General features: G+C 43.1%; 1 protein-coding gene and 1 long non-coding RNA gene across 12 annotated transcripts in view; one reads left to right on the top strand and one right to left on the bottom strand.

Annotated features, from left to right (window-relative positions):
* Nucleotides 1-434: 434 nt before the first annotated feature.
* Nucleotides 435-14,728, bottom strand: LOC123000919 (uncharacterized). Of its 2 annotated transcripts, XR_006409311.3 has the most exons (4): nucleotides 14,404-14,728; nucleotides 13,553-13,708; nucleotides 7,475-7,565; nucleotides 435-2,408 (listed from the first exon to the last, which is right to left on the bottom strand). It is a non-coding gene; the product is annotated as an uncharacterized LOC123000919 (long non-coding RNA). The 2 variants fall into 2 exon arrangements; XR_008957264.1 differs by lacking the exons at nucleotides 7,475-7,565; nucleotides 13,553-13,708.
* Nucleotides 13,835-21,785, top strand: part of MASP1 (MBL associated serine protease 1) — a 64,637-nt gene continuing 56,686 nt past the window's right edge. For 5 of the 10 annotated variants that reach the window (XM_048214956.2, XM_048214957.2, XM_044383448.3 and 2 more), the window contains exon 1: nucleotides 14,749-14,832. In XM_048214956.2, the coding sequence (XP_048070913.1) occupies nucleotides 14,828-14,832 (5 nt within the window). In that variant the 5' untranslated portion in view covers nucleotides 14,749-14,827. Of the gene's footprint in view, nucleotides 14,833-21,785 lie in introns of all 10 variants that reach the window. The other 5 variants (XM_048214958.2, XM_048214955.2, XM_048214954.2 and 2 more) reach the window with 2 other exon arrangements.

The raw sequence follows: 21,785 nt of genomic DNA, 5'->3' as shown, positions 1-21,785 counted from the left end.
TCCGGTCATGATCTCAGGGTGGTGAGATGGAGCCCTGCCTTAGGCTCTGAGCTCAGCACAAAGTGTGCTTGGGATTCTATCCCTCTCCCTCTACCGCTCTCTCACCTCTGTCTCTCTCAGGAGTATGAACATGTGAAAGATGTTCATAATTATTCATAATTATAATTATGAAAGATAATTATTATATTAATAATATAATTATGAAAAGATAATTATTCATAAATAATCTTTCCCTTAAAAAAATCATAGACTCTAAGGTTGAAAAAGTGCTTGGAGATCATTCTAGATGAATCCCCTGCTTTTGCAGATGAGAACAAATACTGAAACTCAGAAGGAGAGAGCAACGTGTCCAAAGTTGCACAGACAACAGGTATTCGGTGACAGTGCTCTTCCGAGGAAGCCATCTTGTGGTAGAGAAATTGCAAGAAGCAAGAGACTTTACGAATGTTTTATTAGGAAAATTTTCATCCATACCCCAAATTAAAGAGAACCCCATGAAAAATTGAAATAGAGACTTTAAAGATAAGTCCCTACCTCTACGATTGCCTCACTATTTACCACCCTAATTTTCTTTTTCCTCATCTCTAAAATGGGGCTAACAACAACTAACGTGTGAAGATCGAATTAAGAGAATATACAGAAGGCCTGGCACGTAGCGCGAGCATGGTCAGTATCCTTCCTGGTTGGGTAGAATCCCTCCACCACTGGTTTTCCCACTTCATATTTTGCCGTTTCTATAGCTCTTGCTCTTCCTTCAACCTGTTGAAATCCTGTTCATTTTTTAGTCCCATCTTGAAGGCCACTTTCTACATACACCTTTCAGGATCCTTCTACCCCTACTTTTCATGGATAGTAATAACTATTACTATAGGTTGAGTCCCCTTAAAGGGACATTTTGCAGGTGGTTTAAAGATAGTACCAAAGAGTTTTTAATCACTACTCCTATAAATACCCAGGTATATGAGAATTTTTATTTGAATACACAATTTTCTCTGGAGGTGAACAGCCTTCGTTAGATTCTCAAAGGTATTTGTATTTGGAAGGACTTTAAGAATAACTACGTCCTTGAAGGGCACCTGGGTGGCTCAGTTGGCTAAGCGTCAACTCTCGATTTCACCTCAGGGTCATGAGATCGAGCCCCAAGTGGGGCCCCACACTCAGCTGAGAGTCTGCTGGTGATTCTCTCTCTTCCTCTCCCTCTGCCCCTGCACGCACACATTCTCTCTCTCACCCCTCTTTCTCAAATAAATAAATAAACCTTAAAAAAAAGAAGAACGATGTCTTTGAAAGAGTGTGTAAGAAAAGTGTTATCATTACTCCCATTTATGGGGACAAAACCCCAAACAACTCAGGCCCAAAGATTTGGCATGGCTTACCCACATACCCCCACCGTGCTATCAACGCAGTGATGAACGTCATGTGTGAGGTGCTTGACTCTCAGGGTCTCCTGGCTTGTCTTCAGAAGACTCACCCTTTTTCTCGGTCAGATATGGTAAAGACAGAAGGTCCGCAGAGCCTTGTACCCCTTCCATGTGGGCTGGGGCTGAAAATATTTTGAGGCCCAACCTTTCAGAACAATTGCCTGATCGATAGCCAGCTTTCCTGAGATGTTTTTTGTTTGTGCAGACGTGTTTCTGTGTTTAAAGTCCTGCCTTTCAGAAAGCTGTTGTCATTCAGGTTGGCTGTGTTGTGACAACTGAAGTGTTTAAATCTGCCCTGTGGTTTGGCCGGCGAATGCAGCCAGCCGCAAGGCCCATGTGCTCCGCGTGAGCCCGAGCCTCGGCCAAGCTGCGTTCTGGGCTGGGTCTAGCTGGGAGGTCGTTCCAGCTCTTTTCCAAACTGCTTTAGTTTCATTACATTTTCCTGAGCCTGGGAGTGGCAGGAGAGTCAGGGGTGGGGGGGCTGCTGTCTACTTAAGCATTGTTAGCTCCTGGTTTATCCTCCATGTCCCGTGTGCTCACCAAACAGGCATTTTCTAGAACATTCTCTGATCATGTCAGTCTTCGGGAAGAAATCCTTTCTGTCCTCCTGTTGCGTAAAGATTCAGTGGCAGTCCTCAGCCCTTTCAAGATCCTGGATCGACGGGTGACTTTTCCACAGCTGGCCTGGCAGGCAGGGCTCATGATCTTGTGGGCCCTGGAGACCTGCCTCCCCTCTTCCCTGTCCCAGTAAGTGGCACCAGCGCCCCCTGCAGTCAGCATTCTGGGACTTATCTTTCCTTTCTCCCCTCCCTCATTCCTCACTCTCAATTTAGGGCCAGGTTCAGGCTCTTCTTGTTACAAAACACATTTGCCTTCGTCCACTTGCTTCCATGCTGATCCATCCAAGAATTCTCTCTTCTAATCAGGGCTGCTGTACGACTTTCATGGGTTCTAGGCACTTTTGCCTTTATGAGCCCTTTCATCCATCTAGAAAATAAATAAAAATAGTATTTTAGCACTACATTGGTATAAAGGCAAATATAATCTAGGCTAAGTTTATTATTACATATTTGTTTTTTTTTTTTAATTAAAACATTTTCATGGGCCCCAGGCCCTGAGCCCACTATGCCAAATGGATAAATGAGTCCTAGTCCTAACTCCTAGGACAGCCTCCTACCTGACCTCCCTGCCTCCCCTCTTCCAAATCCATTTTCCTCATGATACCCAGAGGGATTTTTTAGCACCGCAAATTGGATCGTGCCACTCTGCTGCCTAAGTACCTCTGACCAGGCACTAAAGGCTTTGCATTATATTTTTAAAAATATTTTTGTTTATCTATTTGAGAGAGAGAGAGAGAGCACGAGTGGTGGGGGAGGGCAGAGGAAGAAGCAGACTCCCTGAGGAGCGGAGAGCCCAGTGCCCAATGCTGGGCTCCATTAGGATCACATGACCTAAGCCAAAGGCAGATGCTTAACCAGTTGAGCCACCCAGGTGCCCCTAAAGACTTTGCATTATTGTAAATAGGAATGAAGCCTCTCTTGACCACATCCTCCACACAAGTAACTGGGTATGTTTGATCTATCTCCTTCCACACTTACTTCTTTCTATGACATATGGAAAATACATACAAGATGTCTATGATATGTACAAAATATGTATTTTGGTGAGCCTATTGTTTTTTCACTCAATAAATGGTATTGTAACATATGTATCATTCTTCAACCTTCCCTCTTCGCTCAGTGACTTAAGTCTTGGAGAGAAATCCCTGTTGCTGTACATAGATCTTTCCCATTTTCTCTTACCAGTTCTCCACATTCCCTAGTATGACTACATTACATTGAGTCACTATTTGACGGAGGACCACTTTTCACCTTGACAACCAATGCTACAAGGAACAGGCGCCCATGTGAGCGTTTCTCTAAGACAGATCTCTTGAAGTAAGATTCTCGATTTGTAAGATTGCACATTTTTATTTTACTAATAGCCCCAGCTTGTCCTCCCAGTGGTCAGGCCACTGTCCATTTCTACAAGCATTGTGTCAGTGGGCCCATTTCCCACTTTCACCAACACTAACCATCTCCAACACCCTCCGTTCTTTCTGAAAGGGCCTGCACGTGATAAGCTTTCAGAGCCTGAGTGGTCTTTATTTCAGCTAAGCGACATAATCCTCTGGCTAGTGTAGAATGACAGGCTTAAAGGTATTTTTCTTTTGCACGTTACTATATTTTTTATTTCCCTCTTGTTTCCAGGTGGTTGTCAGAAAATCTGGATATTAATCTAGTTTTCATTCTTTCTCTGTGGTAATTTTTAAGATTTTAACTTTATCCTTAATATGCTGAATTTTCACTACAAGGAATCACTAAAATTATATAATTTTATGCATCTATCCCATGTGAGGCCAGGATGATCCTTTCGGTCTGAGAATGCATGGGTTTTCTCGATTCTGGGAAAACCGAGACCAATATTTCTTCAAAGATTTCTTCCTTTCCCTTCTCTTTATTCCATTTTTAATGAAAATTCTACTAGACACATGTAGGATCTTCTGAATCTATACTCCCTTTACTCTTTCATCCTTCTGATCTCTTTATCTGGGGAAATTCCTCAGCTTGATATTTCAGATCATTAATTCTTCACTTGTGACCATTCAGCTATCATACTTATGATTGCATTTTAATTTCAGTAATTATACTTAACATCATTATATTTAGTAAAGGCAAGATTATTGTTTTAATTTCACTAACTATCCAAAGGCTTCTTTTTGTATTTCAATCTATTCTTTTTTTTTTTTAAGATTTTATTTATTTATTTGACAGAGAGAGAGAGACAGCCAGCAAGAGAGGGAACACAAGCAGGGGGAGTGGGAGAGGAAGAAGCAGGCTCCCAGCAGAGCAGGGAGCCCGATGCGGGGCTTGATCCCAGAACCCTGGGATCACGCCCTGAGGCAAAGGCAGAGGCTTAACGACTGAGCCACGCAGGCACCCCTTCAATCTATTCTTATTTCAGATCTTTCTCTTCCTCTTGTTTCATAGATGATACACCCTCCTTTAGCTCTCTGGAGATAGCTTATTTTAAAATCCTGTTCTTATGTTTCTGTTAACTCTATTTCCTTACTCGAAATTCTCTTATTGAATTCATTATCCCTTTTGTAGATACAAATTTTAAAAAACTATTTGTTGATTCTTGTTTGGCAACCTTTCTGTGGTGGCGGTTTCTATTTCTTTCCAAGTGACTTCACGCTACAGCCTTGTCAGCTTCCAGCTTCCCCATGGGACCTTGACGGCTTCCCACATGGTCAGTCAAGATGGGTCCCCACAGGATGAGTTCCCCGTCAAGATGAGCTCCTCAGCTCACTGCTACAACTTCTCATCTACAGACCTCCTTGTAGAGGCCTTCCTATTTTCTCATCCACAGGTAATTCCTTGTCTTGATTCTGAGTGCAGCTGTTCATTTATTTATCTCATTTCTAGTCTTTCTTCCTATTATTTCTATGGATTGGATACAGAAATGGGGAATTTCGATGTCTCTGGAAGTCCGGGTAATATAGTCCATCATTTGGAATCAGCAACCCTTCATCAGCTAACTTGCACCCATTCTATGTAGCTGTCGTATCACCATGACTTTGCTGACCACTCTGTATAAAGTAGGCCCTTCTATTGCTCTTTCCCATAGAATTCTGCCCTCTTCCTACATAGTACTCATCACAATTTGTAATTATAAATTCAGTTGTGTGTTTACCTCACTTGATGCCTTTTTAAAGATTATTTGAACATCTACATATTCAAAAAGCACTACTGATCATAAGGTACAGAGCATATTGCTCAGGCCCTTGAATTATTATAGTGAAAGAGGGACGCAAGTAGTCATCTGACACATGCAATAATTTAAAGCATGTGTAAGGAACAAAGGTAGTATTTACTTCTCTGTTGGGTGATCAGAGAAGATTTTCCAGAAAAAAATGACATTTAAGCAAGATTTCAAAGGATAAATTAGAGGCAGTTCTACAAGCAAATGAGGAAGGGAATAGCACTAAAGACCAAGAGAACTAAATATACAAGTGCACACAGGCATGAGAGAGCGTGATGGAATCAGGAATAAGCAACTAGCCTGGTACCAGTTCTACACATTAAAGTGTGCGCCTAAGCGTGGGGAAGAATACAGAAGTGAAAGAATAATCCCGTGGAAGAGTATCGTGTGAGTCAGGATAGGCCAGATTATCTACAGAAACAAACAATGCCAAAAGCTCAGTGGCTTCATACAACAGTTTTTTTCTCACTCATGCCAAGTGTGCTGTTGGCCCAGCTGACTTTCCAAGACAGCTGCCCTCCACATGTTGGCTCAATACTGCAGGCTACTTCAGTCTCATGGCACCTCATGTCAACATGAGGCTTCAGGGTTCAAATGCTCTTTTAAGACATTTTTATTTTACTCTTTACGCAAAGGAGGGCCTTTAGAAAAAGTTTGGACAAAGGGAGAGAATGAGTAAGACTTGTGTTTTTATAAGAACGGTACTGTGGACAGAAAAACCAATTAGGAGTTGTTGAGATAATTTTCCAGTAATGCAGGGCAATGGGGAATGGAAGCTATGCATGATGTTGGATCTGAAAGATACTTACGTGTAAACAATGGAACTTATCGGTTGATGGCATATGAGCAGAAAGGAGCAGAAAGGAAAAAAATAAATCAGGGATGACACTCAAATATCTGGCTTGAGTTTCTGAGCTGTTGGTGGTTCATGGACACAGCTGGTACAGGAGAATGAGCAAATTGGGAATGGAAAGATAGCAACCTCTGTCCAATGGAAACTTCAGATGGAGGTGGGAACAGACATTTGATTGATGAGTGAGGAACTGTGGGTGGACATGTAGGATAAAGAAATAGATTTGTAAGTAATCAGTCTACAACAGCGTTTAAACTGTGGTGGTGGAGTGCATGAGAAATATTCAGGAAGAATGGTGAACACCGAGCTTCTGAACTTTGCAGCCTCAGAAAGGCCATCAAGCCCCAGAAATTATGTACTAAGTTTTAGGAATATGTGCATATTTAAATTTTTCTCTGAAGAAAGCCCATTCCACAAATGTTTATTAAGGTCCTACTATGTGCAAGTCAAAGACACTGGCCTGCTACTGGAAATAGAGCAGTAAAAAAATAAACTATTTGTCCACTTGGAGATTGTGTTATTCTAACGGGATGGGAAGTGAGCAACAAATAAATAAATAATTAAAATAAATAGTGTCTTAGCTGGTGGTTAGTGCCATGAAAAAAACTGAAATCGGATATGGGGATTTTAAGTGTGGGTAAGAACAGAAGTAGTAGAATAGAGTGGTCAGAAGGACTTCACTGAGAAGGTGACACTTTCAGAAAGAGTCGAAGGAGCTGAGGGAGTGAACTGTGTGGCTTTACTGAGGGTATTCCAACAACGGATCTGGCTTCTATTAGATTCTCAATGATTCACTAGAAAGATAAAGAATGATTCCTCTGAAGTAAGAAGAGAGCTGAGAAAACAGGTAGAGAAAGAATAGTCTGCAAAGGAGTGCTGGTGATTGGTTGTGGGATTCAGAAAAGATATAAAGGCCAGAGGATCTGATAGACTTAACATGGGGTGATGTCAAAGGACTGGATGTCTTGATGAGATTGAAGTCTAGGGTTATTGAAGTCTATAGGGTTACTGAAGGAGTAAAAGACCTAGAAAGATAGGAGATGGTGGTCAGAGAATGGGGTGTTATGAGCTGGAGTTTCAGGGGTGGATGTGGCTATGGGTGAGGAGGTCAAAGGATGAGAGCCTAGTGTCACTCAGGACATCAGGAGGACCTGGGAAGGAATGGTAAGTAATGATGCCATATGCCTAAGTTCTTAAAGGAAGGAACAAAGGAAAGACCAAGAGGTTGGAAGGTGGCAGTAGCAGGGATGAGTAGAGTTTGCCAGAGTGATAGACGGGCAGGGGAATTTGGAAAAAGGTGGAAAAGTAATGGTCATGAAATAGCAGTAGCGAGTTAGGGAAGTAAAGACCCTGACTCCTCCATGATCTGAGTCCACCCCCCACCCCTCAGTCTTACCCCAGCTGTCCATTTGCTTTTTATGGCCTAATCAACACTGTCCTGTGGTTGGATCTGCTTGGTCCATGTGGCCTTAGCATCTGGGGAACCTCTGGGAGAGAGGAGACGCAATATGAGTGAATAGCAACTATAGTTGATATAAAATGGATTTAGGTGAGCAAAGGTAAGGGGTATTCGTTTCGTAGGACTGCCATAACAAAATACCACAGACTGGGTCAGTCACACAGCAGAAATTTATTTTCTCACGGTTCTGGAGGCTTGAAGCCTAAGATCAAGGTGTTGGCAGGTTTGGGTTGACATCTCTCTCCTTGGCTCATAGACGGCTCCCTTGTTGCTGTGTCCTCACATGGTCGTCCCTCTGTCTGTGTCATCTATGTCCTAATCTCCTCTTCTTATAGGGACACCAGTCATATTGAGTTAAGGCCCACCCCAACAGCACCTTTTTAACTTTAATTACCTTTTCAAGGCCCTATCTTTAAATGTAATCATATTCTGAGATATTAGGGGTTAGGACAACAACATACGAATTTGGGAAGGACACAATTCAACCCAAACAGATGGTATATGTCTCAAGGACTTAAGAACCCCAGGATCATTCCTTACACAAGATTACCATGAGGAGAAATAACCAAACAGAAAACCAGGTACGCTGTGTTACCAGCTAGGCTAGTACCTGGTTCCACAGACTGGGGCTCTCCAGTAAAGCTGGGCTCGATGACAGGGCTTCCTTTGGTCAGAAGTTTAAAAAGAGCATGCCCACCCTTTGCCTGAGCTTAAATCCTAACATCCTCCCCCTATCACTCTTTGGCCAGGTACATGGAGAAAAAAAGAGCAAAGAGCCAAAAGACCTAAAGAAGTCTAGTTCCCAGTTGTTTTTTTTTCACTGAATGAAAAAAGGCAGAAAGAAAGAGAAGCTGATGTACACGGCCAGTTGATTCACTTCCAATGCCCACTAATAAACTTAGGCTCTGTCCTGCAGAATAAGGAAGAAGGTGGGCATTAGGGTAGGTTGAGACATGGGAAAGGGAGAGAGGGATCACCTCTTATACAGAGACCAAAGTAGATTCTAGAAGCTATAAGCCTACTGGCAGCTGAGAGGCATGAAGATTTTGCTCTTCAAGAGAGGTCAAAACACCTCAGCATACCTCTTTATTCGTTAAAAGTGTGTGGTAGAAAGCCAGCTGTGTTGGCCAGGCAAAAGTCATTTGGAGCTTTCAGAAAAACAAGCAAATTTCTTTTCAAAGTACCAGGCTCAAATAGAGTGACCTACAACCTAAGAGAAAAGAACATGGGAGTAGGGAACTCTGATTCATGGTCTCAGCCCACCATCTCATTTCAATGTGACCCTGGGCAACACATTTCTCTCCTCTAGGACTCAACTATCCCATCTCAATATTATTAATCTTATATCTAAAATACAGATAATAATGCATGGCCTTTTCAGTTGTTTTCAGGATGAAACATTCTTCTTGGAAACAAGGCTTCACAGCAGGTTGGGGCAGAATGCGACCCCCATCCCCAGCATCCTGACTCACAGGCTATGCCACAGAGCTGGGCTCTACCCTCTAGAACAGGTTTGCAATATTAGTCACTTGCCTTAATAATTTTTTCATATGCATGAATACCATCTATATTATTATTATTTCTTTCATATTTTTATTTAAATCTACTCTGGATTTTTTAACTGAGCTCCTTACATTTGAAAGTATGCTGCTACTCTAAACATAAATATAAAAATAATGAATAAAAATTGTTAAATTCTAGCAGAATAATATTGTCTCTACAAGACTGAATTCGAGACCTGCCTTTCTTTGTTAAAAGGGAGGTGAGTATCAATGGCATAATGACATCACCTTGAGATTTTCTTCTCAATGATATCAGGAGTAAAAGAGAAATGATAAAAGCAGGACTTTCTTGGCATATGGTGGTGACAGATATTGAAGGTTGACTCGTGCAATTTCCGTTTCTAATTCCTGTCTTCCTTTCTGCCTGGCTCTGCTTTATAAGCTGTAAAAGAACCAGACTTCCCAGTCTCCTTTGCAGTTAGCGGGGGCTATATGACCCAGCGCTGGTCTGTGAGACATAAGGAGAAGTCCCCCAGTCCCCTGTTTCTCTTCCTCCTTTTTTTCTGTTTTGAATGTGGACATGACATCTGGAGTTATAGCAGCCTTTTTGTGACCATGAGGTGGCAAGCATAAGGATGAAAGCCCATTTCTAAGTCTGGCAGAGCAGAAAGAAAGAAAACAATGGCAGGCTGCTGCCCCAGACCTACGTACTTCCTCACTTCTTGCTATGTGAGGAAAATCTATTCGAGCATTAATCGAGGTTTCTCTTACGATTCACTAAACAGAATATTAATTGACCCAGTGTTTTTTAATTCCATGTGTGTGGCACCTAAAATCAGCCTGACGCCCCTGGTGGCATGTGTTTCATGCTTTTCGAGAACCTTGTATAAGAGAGTTTGTTAGTTTGTTAGGGCTGCCATGGCAAAGCACCACTGGGTAGCTTAAATAGCAGAAGTTGGGTTTTCTTACAGTTTGGGAGACTAGCACTTCAAAATCAAGGTGTTGGCAGGTGTTTTAAAGTTCAAGGTCAAGGTATTCTTTTGAGGTCTCTCTCTTTGGCTTGCAGATAGCCACTATCTCACTGTGTCCTCACAGGCTCTTTTCCTCTGTGCTGTCTGTGTCCTAATCTCTTATTATAAGGACACCAATTACATCAGATCAGGGTCCCGCCCTGATGGCTCCATTTGAGCTTAATCACCTCTCCAAGACCCTATCTCCAAATTGTCACGTTTTGAGGTACTGGGGGTTAGGGCTTCAGCATATGAATTTTGGAAGGACACAATTCAGCCCATAACAGAGACTAATAGTTTGTTTTTTAAATAGAAACTATTTTTCCTTCCCTGCAATCTTGCAGACACAAGCTAGCATGGCTCATGGATGTTCAGAGTCCACAGGCAGCATCAGGAGCCTACAGATGAGAGGAAAGAGTCCTGGATCGGGGGTCAGGAGGTCTGGGCTCTACACACCGATTGTCCTCTTGCTGGCATAGTCCCTCTGAACCTCTGTGTCTTCATCCGTAAATATATATGACTATTACATGTAATAATGTATATGGAAGTAGCTAGCCCATGTTAAGGATATTTCATCAAATCTGAAATGCCGTCAATTAAAAGATGCCCCATGATGTTCTACGTACCCAGATTGGCAAAATCGTGCCACCAGAGCTTTTAAAATTAGAGATTCAGGAGCTCCACCCCAAACTTGCTGAATTTGCATCTCCTGGGATAAAGCTTACGGAATGGTATTTTTTTAAATCGCCCATATTATTCCGATCATGTGACATTCAGGCTCCAAAGCAATGGCTTTCCGCGTCGTCAATGTGTTGTATAGCCCCAAATTTAATTCTAAGGCGCCATCTTTGGGGCTATTTATCAGTTTGTTAGATATTCTATAGGAAGCCTGGATTTCTGGCTTTGCCAACAAAATCCCATTGCCCAGATACTTTACATTTCCTAACACATTCATGGGATTCCAGAAAGTCCCGGCTCAGGAGTTACATATAATAAATACTTCGGTAGGACATGTAAACCAAGCCCGGTTCTAGTGGTAGGAATGCTGTAACACCCGCTCTCTGAGTACTACATTCCTGACCCCTGTCCCTGACTGTAACCTGGGGGTATTGAGCCCGCATCTGTCATTCTACATTTTACGATTCTAAGTGACATACTGTTAGTCCGTTGTGTGCCTATGCTAACCTTTCTGTCAAACTTTTCAAAAAACTAGTTGAGTCTTTTTAAAAGTGTTTTTTCTGAATACCTATGATTGAATCCTGAGCCACATCATGCTGCTATGACCACGGATAAAGCAAGTCTCAAGATGAGAGGGACGCTCTGGACTCCAGTCTCCTCACAGGTGATGAGAGCAGTCGGCCCACCTGGCTGCCTTCACGGCGGGAGAATTCCCCAGTTCCCGCGCCCACATTCCTATGTGCTCCATCACCTCAACGGGGTCCCATTCCCCTCATTGTGCGTCAGAGCAGGCGGATGGCCATCCTGTCCCTCCCTCTGAGAGAGGAGATGACCCGCCCAAGGTCCCATACAAGTTCGCCGACTGACACTGAGCCTCCTCCCAGACCAATGTCCCTTGCATTCCTCCGACTTCCCATGATCTATTTCATGATACTTCAGAGAGTCTTTATCAAAAGGTCAGACAATATCACCAATGTCTTCTAGTCCAATGGGAAACTGCCCTCTCACCCAGATCGTTCCCTGAGCCATATAGTTCCTGTTTTCATGCAGTTTCCATCTGAGCCTTGGCTGGCTCCCAGGGAAGCACATATCCGATCTGCTGTATATTGGCAGAACTTTGGCTTAGAACGTATTTCAAATGCCTCCCATTGAACATTGGCAGCCTTGAAAAAATATGGCCAGGAAATTATTCTGGGAAGCTCGATTGCTCTATGACACTTTACAAGGAGAAGCTGATGGCTTTCCCTCGCAGGCTCTTCCCTCTGTGCCGAGAACAAATGACTGCATGTTCCTGTATGTGCCCTAAATGAGGAGAGGGCCGGCTCTGCTGCCGCATGAAGAGAGGGCACGTCTGTAACGGGCCGAGCCCGCTGCTCAGCGCGCTGTGCTTTGAGCCAAGTTCTTTCTCCTTCAGTTTGGAAACCCTTGGGTATTCCAAGAGAAATGGAGCCCATGTGTTTCTGATTCGTTTACACTTAAGTCATTAAAATGTTGTTTTGTGAGAGTTATTCGATGTCTGAGGAGCCTGTGAGGCTTCTTAATGGGACTTTAAAATTTTTTTTTTAACTCTGCCTGAAACAGAAAGCAACATTTTGCTGAAACAGTGCCTAAGTTCAAACGTATTCTCTCATCTCATATATTTGCACCCACATTATCAACCACAGCCTCTTACTAATGCCAGGCCTGGCAAGACTGACATTCGAAAGTGTTAAAATAGAGAAATTGCAGAGAAAATGGAGCGGGGATAATTCCAGCGAGATTCAAACCAGTGTTCCCCCAAATGCGCCAGGCGGCGGTATCAGAGCGTGGCGAGTGCACGCATTTGCCACCTTGGTTAGACTGGCGGGGGGGGTTCTCTCGGGTACACCACGGCGCAGCTAACACAGCACTTTCGAAGGCATAATCTCCTTGAAGCAACCGTCATAGCAACCCTCATTTCCCAGATGCGAAGCAGGATCAGAGATGCTAAATATTGAACCCAAAGTGCACAGTTGGCTTAGGCAGAAAGGAAAGATTACAGCTACTCTGACTCTGAATCTAATGCTTTTTTCGGAATGCCTCAAGTTGAGTTTCCCCACGAATGTTGTATTTGAAATACCAAATGCACTAGAATATATTAGGGAGAAGCAGTACCATAGAATGGGTAGGATCTCAGGTTCTTCCCCTATCACTTTCTAACTGTGTGACCTTGGGTACGTTACTTAACCTCTCTGGGCAGTTTCCTCATCTGTAAAATGGGGTAATCCTACTACCCAACTATACAAGATATAAAGATGATTGAAGGGAACATGTTACTAGAACAGTTCCTGACACCTAGTGCTCAATAAATGTTAACTGTTGGTGGTAGTAGCAGTAAGGAGTAAAAGAAGCTGGATAATCTTGGCAAGGTGTAGAAACTCTCTGAGCCTCAGTTTTCTCATTTGTAAAATGAGTACAACAGTGTGACCCTTACAAGTTTGTGGGAGCCCTTGAGATGATGCTTATGTTAAGCCCTGTGCCTAGCTCAGAAAAGGTTCTCCGTAAAATCTATTTTTCACACCCAGACCTCTCCCTCCCCATTCAGTATCGGTTGTCGTTGTTGGGGGGAGGAACTGTCTTATTGTTCAGCTTGGCTTAGATCTGGTGTTGCATTTCTCCACAATCTCAGGGTGTAGACATATATACAGACCTAGGCCTCTCTATTCCCATGAGGTGCGGGCTTTCCTACTGTCATGGACCCTCACTGGGCTGGACTGGTTGCACACGGGGAATTGGTAAACAGAACAAGTATTGCTTTTAAGTAGAGAAGAACCACTAGCCAACTGCAGGACTTAGGGCTCCCTTACATTCCTGGCCAACGGCTCTGTTCACAGGAAATCTGTCACTGTCTGCAGGCTGACTGAGGCTTGGGGATTTGGACCTTTTTTCTTTCCTAGTGCAGATGTCAGGGTTGCCTTCATAGTTGGTTGCTTCTGCTTCACTGGTGTCTTTTTGCCAGTGTCCTGAGGAAGAGCAGAAAACTATAGCCATCTGGCAACGGAGTCGGAAGACAAATTAGACTTTGTCCCTCTCCACCCTCCACACACACACACACACACACACTCAATCCAGCCACTCACATTCACTCACACACTCACTCATACACATTCACTCACTCACATTCACACGCACTCACTCATACACGTTCAGTCACATACATTCACACATACTCATACATGTTCACTTTCACACATACTCATACACGTTCAACACACTCATACACAGTCACATACATTCACACACACTCACTCATACACATTCAGTCACATACATTCACACACACTCGTACACATTCAGTCACATACATTCACACACACTCATACATGTTCACTTTCACACACACTCATACACATTCAATACACTTATAGTCACACACTCAATACAGTCACACACACATCCACACACTTATTCATACACATTCACACACACACTCATACACATTCACTCACTCACATTCACACACACTCACTCATACACGTTCACTTTCACAGTCACTCATACACATTCACACACTTATACATAGTTACACACACACTCAGTACAGTCACACACACATTCACACACTTACTACCTCATACACATTCACACACACATACACACACATACTCACACACTCACACGAACACATTCTCTCTCACACACAGACAGATACAAATACCTTTTCGAGCCTCTCAGTTTTCTCTCAAGAGCTGGAGCCAGCCACACAGGATAAAGGAAGGAACTGGAGGAGCAGATCTTTTCAGGAAGAAGACAGATTCTGTTCTGTCAGGTTCCTCTGAGTGTGTGTAAGAGCGAGTCAGAGGAGGGGGGAGAGAGGAGGGAGAGAGAGAGGGAGAGAGGAGAGAGAAGAGGGAGGGAGGGAGAGAGAGAGAGGAAGAGGCAGAGGGAGAGAGGGGGAGAGGGGATCTGTTGCAGGCAGGGGAAGGCGTGACCTGAATGAAGAATGCCAGCCAATTCCAGAGACACGCAGGGACCTCAGAACAAAGATAAGGCATCGCTGACACCACACCGGGGACAAGCTCACAGGAAAGTCAGGCCGAGGGGACCGAAGCCAGGCAGCCAGGAGCACCCCAGGCAGGAAAATGAGGTGAGTGCCAGGACGGGAGTGGGCATGGGGGCCCTTTGGAGAACCAGGTGTCAAGTAGCCCGGGATGGTTTGACCTTGTCTCCAGGCAGCCTCACCTGCGTGTCCTGCGGGCCTTGCAGGGGGTTCTCAGCAATCCCTGGGGCTTCGAGAAGGGAGATGTGGGCTGGGCGCTGCCCTGGGACTGCGGAGACACGCAGCTCCAAACGGGAGACTTTGTGCAAATCCTGCCCTGCGCTGCCGAGGCTCAGTTTCTCCCTCTGCCAGCGTAGGGTGCTGTGTGCGGCGAATGCGACTTTCCTCCTGTTGCCCACAAGGCTGATTTTTTGTTTTCCTCCTCTGCGAAGAGCATTGGTTTATCTCTTCCACCACTTTGTGAGTTAGGTATGTGTTTGTGTGTTTATTTGTTCCGACCGGAAAAGAAACCAGCTTCCCACAGCTCAGCTCTGCGGTTTCTGAAACCTTCAGAAGTTTGCCAGTTAAAACCTCAATTTAGAAAACGAAAAACCTGTCCCCATTTTACAGTTCCCTATAAATTTCTGCATTTCTCACTGAAATCAGAGGCAGCTGGTGGCATGAATCAGGCTATGAATTGTACCGAATGGCTCTTAAAGGGATACCACAAATTAAAAAAAAAAGAAGAGCCTTTGGCGTTCTAAATCCAGGACTTTAAATTCTAGTTGTTTTTAAACTCTTCAACTTTTCCTACTCTTCAGCCTATACTTAGAGTTACTTGATCTTTTTTTTTAAACCAGGCATTCCTTCTAAGTTTTCCTCCGCAAGTCTCAAAACGCAACCACTATAATTATTTTTACTATTTATAAGTGTTAATGCTGTTAAAAATACCAAAAAAAAAAAAAAAGAAGAAGAAGAAGGTAAAGGAAAAACACCCCGCAGATGTGTTAAATCCCTCAGCACCTCTTCTTCTCATTGATTTTCTTAATTGGAAAAGGGTTTCTATTTGTTTCTCTCTCTGCAAAGTCACCTAGCAACTTTTCTGGGTCTGGGGCCAATGGGGGGCTTCAGACTCTGTTAACTCTTTGAGCTCAGATTACCTGTGGTTCAGAGAAATAATCAGGTCTCTAAGGTTAATTTGATCTGTTCTTTTAAAATCCATTGTAACATTAAGCCTGCCATCTAACTTCATTTTCCTTTCTCCTGAAAGAGATAGGATTTATGTCCATCTACATGGGCAGTTCAACTGATCTGTGGAGAGCAGAATCCTACCCTACCACCCCATGCCCCAGCCAGACCAGCATACAGGCTGATTAACAGCTCTGTATCTTTGTGTTCACTCATCCCTTAGCACAGAACAGCTCTCCCCCCTCATTTTCCACCTAAAGGCCCCCATTGTTCAAGCCACAGCTCAAACACCATCTCCCCTTCCCTGGCCAACATCCCCAGAATGAGCGTCCTCTCTTTTGTGCTATTCCTGTTCTTAGGGGCTACATCTCTCTTCATCTTCATAATATTTCTCTGTTCAAATGTCTGTCTTCTTTTCCAAGCCTGAATGCTCCTGAAGTATACGATCTGTGTCTTGTTCATCTGGGTATGCCTAGCACCTAGCATCATGTCTGTTTCCTATTAGGCGTTCAATAAACATCAGCTGAATAGAATTCAGTTGACTAGCAAACCGATCAGTGGAGAAGTGCTCCACAGAAGTCCCCAAAAGGTCTTGCCTCCTAGGGACACAGCACTTCAGAGTTTGCTAAGTACTTTTATAGGCCTCTCTCGTCTAATCTTTAGATTTTAGATGAAGTAAGGATTTACAGAGAAGTGAGGATAAAGGCAGTTAAGCAACTTGCCCAAAGCCACACGGATGATCTAGAAAAGGCTCTGACTCAAACTTGAGTCTTTGGACTCCGAGTCCAGGATTTTTTCTACTACATTCCAGCAGACTCTACAGCCAAGTGTATTATCCTATATCAGTAGCTCTCGATTCCAGCCATGCATTAGGGTAGTCTGTGATGCTTTCAAAAGTGCCCATGACTAGACCTCACTCCAGACCAATTAAACTAGAATGTGTTGGAGAGGGGCTTTGTTATTAGTATCTTTTTTTTTTAATTTCCACATAAAGCCTTGAGTTTTTTAGTTATTTTTCACAGGATTAATTGCTTTGGCCAAATGCCTAGACATGATATGGGCATGGACCCAGCGGCTTCCTCTGTTAGCTTTTGCTATTCCCTTCTTCTGTTGAAGCTAATTCACCATATGGTGTTGGGCATGACAAGTCACTACTTGGGGTATCCTTTTCATCATGTGTCAAATAAGGGCATTGTCCAAGGCATCTTATACAGCCGCTTTCAACTCTGCTACTCACAAACAGTCTTGGTGTCCCGTAGGTTGTAGGGAGGGGAGGGAACGAAGAGGATACAAAGTACTACTTCTTCCACAATCATTGACACATGGGGGCATTTTGTGTGCTCCCCATAGCCTGCTCCAGCAGGGGGCCTAGCCAGTCCCAGCTTTATATATTGTTTGACATGTCAAGCAAATGTAGCGAAACTTTTTGATTAGTTCGAGAATAGGTAGCAGGTGTTAGGAACTGCACAGCCGGTGCCTGGAGTAGAGAAGGCAAAAAAACATCCAGAGAGTGATGGGAAACAAAAGCCGCCACTTCCGTCCTTCCATTGGCAGCCCCTAAAGCAAGCAAGCCTATGCTCAGGCCCATTATGAGCAAGGAGATATTTGTTTCATATGTTTGAAACTGGCGATGCAAACAAAATAGAACAGAAAGCTTCTTCCCACACTGGCCCATTAACCTACCACATATGGGCCTTTGGGGCTGAACAGGGCCGTCGGCAGCCAGCCCTGGACAGGACCAGCATTAGGAGGCTCAGAGTCTCCTCCATGTGGTCTGGAAAAAGCAGGCACAGGGAAAGTTGACCTTTCAGCCTTGCATAATCTGGGTGTCGCTATTGCAGTGAAATCCCGCTCGGGAGCCAAAGTTCTTTCCTAACCTCTGCTTTTTGGGAAGCAGAATGATGGAGTAATTATAACTAATGTTTGCTGAGGGCTGGACAGTTAACAAAGGACTGTCCGATCCTCCTTGACTCTGATAGCAGCCCTATGGCGAGTCCTTATTATCACCGCTTGCTGGACGAGGACACTGAGGCTTTACGCAGCTTCCCCAAGAGGGGTCAGATAAATGAAGTCGAAGGCTGGACTTGAAATTAGCTCTTCTGACCCAAGGCTGAGGCTCTCCCCTCCCCAGGCAGAACCGAACCAGAACTCCCAGGCCTGGCAACATCCGTACCTTTCCTTGCTTGAAATTGGGGCTGTCTGGGGCCTGAAAGATCAGGTTTCTAGACACTGCTTTCCCGGGAGTTCACTGGCGAGCTTAGACCTATGCCTTCCCTTCTCTCTGCCTTGGAGGCCCTCCCTCCAAGATTGGTTTTAAAAAAATATTGACCCTGGCAATTGGATTAAAACATTTTGTTTCCTCAGTGGAAATCTCACATGTTACTATTGTAGGGACATTGGAAAGAATTTAAATGACTGTATTATTTTCTTTTTTTTGATAAAACAGTACAAGGTCCTTCTTGACAAATAACGAACATCGTCTATAAACAAAAATTAAACTTAAACATTCATATTCCCACTTCAGAGATAACCACTCTCAATACACTGGTGATAGCCTTCTAGGCCTTTTTGCAGCTAACTATTACCTGACATGTAAACACCATATGAGACAGCTAGATAATCTATGTTTACAGTTACCTTGTGTTACATATTCAAAAATTCATGTCTATGCATATATGCGCATAAATGCATCTGTGCGCTGGGGAGGGCGAGTTAGGGAGAAACAACTTCCTGGTTAGCAAAGTATAACCATTACAGTATTCCCTGTTTATCCAGGGAGGATAGGTTCCGAGACCCTCAGAGGACCCCTGAAACTGCAGATAGCAGGGAGCCCTATAGACACAATGTATTTCCTATACATACATACCTATGATCGAGTTTAACTTATTAATTAGGAGTTTAAAAATAGTGACTAATAATAAAATAGAAAATGTAACAATATACTGCAATAAAATTATGTGAATGGGATCTCTTTCAAAACATCTTTTTTTAAAACATTTTTAAATTGGAATTTAATTAATTAACATATAATGTATTATTGGTTTCAGAGCTACAGGCCTGTGATTCATCAGTCTTATATAATGCCTAGTGCTCATTACAACACATACCCTCCCCAATGTCCATCACCCAGTTATCCCCTCCCCACACTCCCCTCCCCTCCAGCAACCCTCAGTTTGTTTCCTATGATTAAGAGTCTCTTGTGGTTTGTCTCCCTCTTTGGTTTCATCTTGTTTCATTTTTTCCTCTCTTCCCCTATGATCCTCTATTTTGTTTCTTAAATTCCACATATCAGTGAGATCATATGATAATTGTCTTTCTCTGATTGACTTATTTCACTTAGCATAATACCCTCTAGTTCCATCCACGTCATTGCAAATGGCAAGATTCCATTTTCTGATGGCTGCATATATTCCATTGTATATATACCACATCTTTATCCATTCATCTGTCGGTGGACATCTAGGCTCTTTCCATAGTTTGGCTATTGTGGACATTGTTGCTATAAACATTGGGGTGCAGGTGCCCCTTTGGATCAATACATTTGTATCTTTGGGGTAAATACCCAGTAGTGCAATTGCTGGGTCGTAGGGTAGATCTATTTTCAACTCTTTGAGGAACCTCCATACTGTTTGCCAGAGTGGCTGCACCAGCTTGCATTCCCACCAACAGTGTAGGAGGGTTCCCCTTCTCCACATTCTCGCCAACATCTGTGTTTCCGGACTTGTTAATTTTAGCCATTCTGACTGGTGTGAGGTGGTATCTAACTGTGGTTTTGATTTGTATTTCCCTGATGCCAAGTGATGTTGAGCACTTTTTCATGTGTCTGTTGGCCATTTAGGTGTCTTCTTTGCAGAAATGTCTGTTCATGTCTTCTGACCATTTCTTGATTGAATTATTTGTTCTTTGGGTGTTGAGTTTGAGAAGTTCTTTATAGATTTTGGATATTAGCCCTTTATCTGACATGTCATTTGCAAATATCTTCTCCCAATCTCTTGGTTGTCTTTTGATTTTATTGACTGTTTCCTTTGCTGTGCAAAAGCTTTTTATCTTGAAGAAGTCCCAATAGTTCATTTTTGCCTTTGTTTCCCTTGCCTTTGGAGACGTGTCTAGCAAGAAGTTGCTGTGGCTGAGGTCAAAGAGGTTGCTGCCTGTGTTCTCCACTAGGATTTTGATGGATTCCTGTCTCATGTTTAGATCTTTCATCCCTTTTGAGTCTATTTTTGTGTGTGGTGTAAGGAAACGGTCCAGTTTCATTCTTCTGCATGTGGCTGTCCAATTTTCCCAACATCATTTGTGGAAGAGACTATCTTTTCCACGGGATGTTCTTTCCTGCTTTGTCAAAGATTATTTGACCACAGAGTTGAGAGTCTATTTCTGCATTTTTTATTCTGTTCCACTGATCTATGTGTCTGTTTTTGTGCCAGTGCCATACTGTCTTGATGATTACAGCTTTGTAATAGAGCTTGAATTCTGGACATGTGATGCCACCAGTTTTGGTTTTCTTTTTCAACATTCCTTTGGCTATTCGGGGTCTTTTCTGCTTCTGTACAAATTTTAGTAATATTTGTTCTAGTTCTGTGAAAAAAGTTGACAGTATTTTGGTAGGGATTGCATTAACTGTGTAGATTGCTCTAGGTAGCATAGACATTTTAACAATATTTGTTCTTCCAGTCCGTGAGCATGGAACATTTTTCCATTTCTTTGTGTCTTCCTCAATTTCTTTCAAGAGTGTTCTATAGTTTTCTGAGTACAGATCCTTTGCCTCTTTGGTTAGGTTTATTCCTAGGTGTCTTATGGTTTTCAGTGCAATTGTAAATGGGATCCACTCCTTAATTTTTCTTTCTTCTGTCTCATTGTTAGTGTATGGGAATGCAACCGATTTCTGTGCATTGATTTTATCTTTCAAAATATCTTAATTGTACTGCACTCACCCTTCTTCTGATGATTCTAAGAAGATAAAATGCCTATGTGATGAGATGAAGTGAGGGGAGTGACATAAGCACTGTGATGTGGCATTAGGCTTTTACTGACCTTTGGACAATATGTCAGAAGGAGGATCGTCTTGCTTCTGGATGGGAGCTGACCATGGGTAACTGAAACCACAGAAAAGGAAACAGTGCATAAAGGGGAGCAACTGTAATATGAGGATGCTGGTGTAATTTCCCCACATGGACTTAGGCTATATAAGGCTGTGGCACCACTTTCTTTTATTCATTCATTCATTCATTCATTCATTCATCTATTCATTTTATTCATTCATCATCTATTATATACCAGGCTGTATACTAGGTCCTTTATATACATCATTTCTAATGCTCATGTGAGTCTTATAATTAGAAATTATAATTCCCATTTGACATATGAGGAAACTGGGCCTCAGAGAGACTGTTATCCAAGATTTCACAGCCAGGAAGTGGAAGAATGGGGATTTGTACCCAAATACATCTAACTTCAGGGGCTATGTCTAAAGCAATGCAATGTGAGACAAGCAGAATGGAAGCACATACAGGGAGCTGTGGAATCTGGAGGTTAAAGGGTACTCCATAGCCTAGCAAGCTTTGAGCTGGGTGGTGGAGGATAAATAAGGCAGCCAGATGAAGAATGGGTAGGGTATGTGCAAGGGGACCAAGGCATGGATCATAGCATACTTTCCGAATGATATGCCAGGGCATAGCTGGCACTGAGATGAGGCTGCACAGGCAGATCAGCACTAGATCAAAAAGGGCTCATCTGCCATCCTGGGAGCAGATGCTTTATCCTGCAGGCACAGTGAAGCAGCATGGTCACATGCGTGTTTTAGAAAATCAACTTTGGCAGAAAAGTGCTGAGTGGTATAAAGTGGAGGACAGGGAGATTACTTAGGATGCAATAGC

Source organism: Ursus arctos, unplaced genomic scaffold (assembly GCF_023065955.2).
Source record: "Ursus arctos isolate Adak ecotype North America unplaced genomic scaffold, UrsArc2.0 scaffold_4, whole genome shotgun sequence".
Classification (NCBI taxonomy): domain Eukaryota; kingdom Metazoa; phylum Chordata; class Mammalia; order Carnivora; family Ursidae; genus Ursus; species Ursus arctos.
This window is presented reverse-complemented; position numbering and strand designations above follow the sequence as displayed.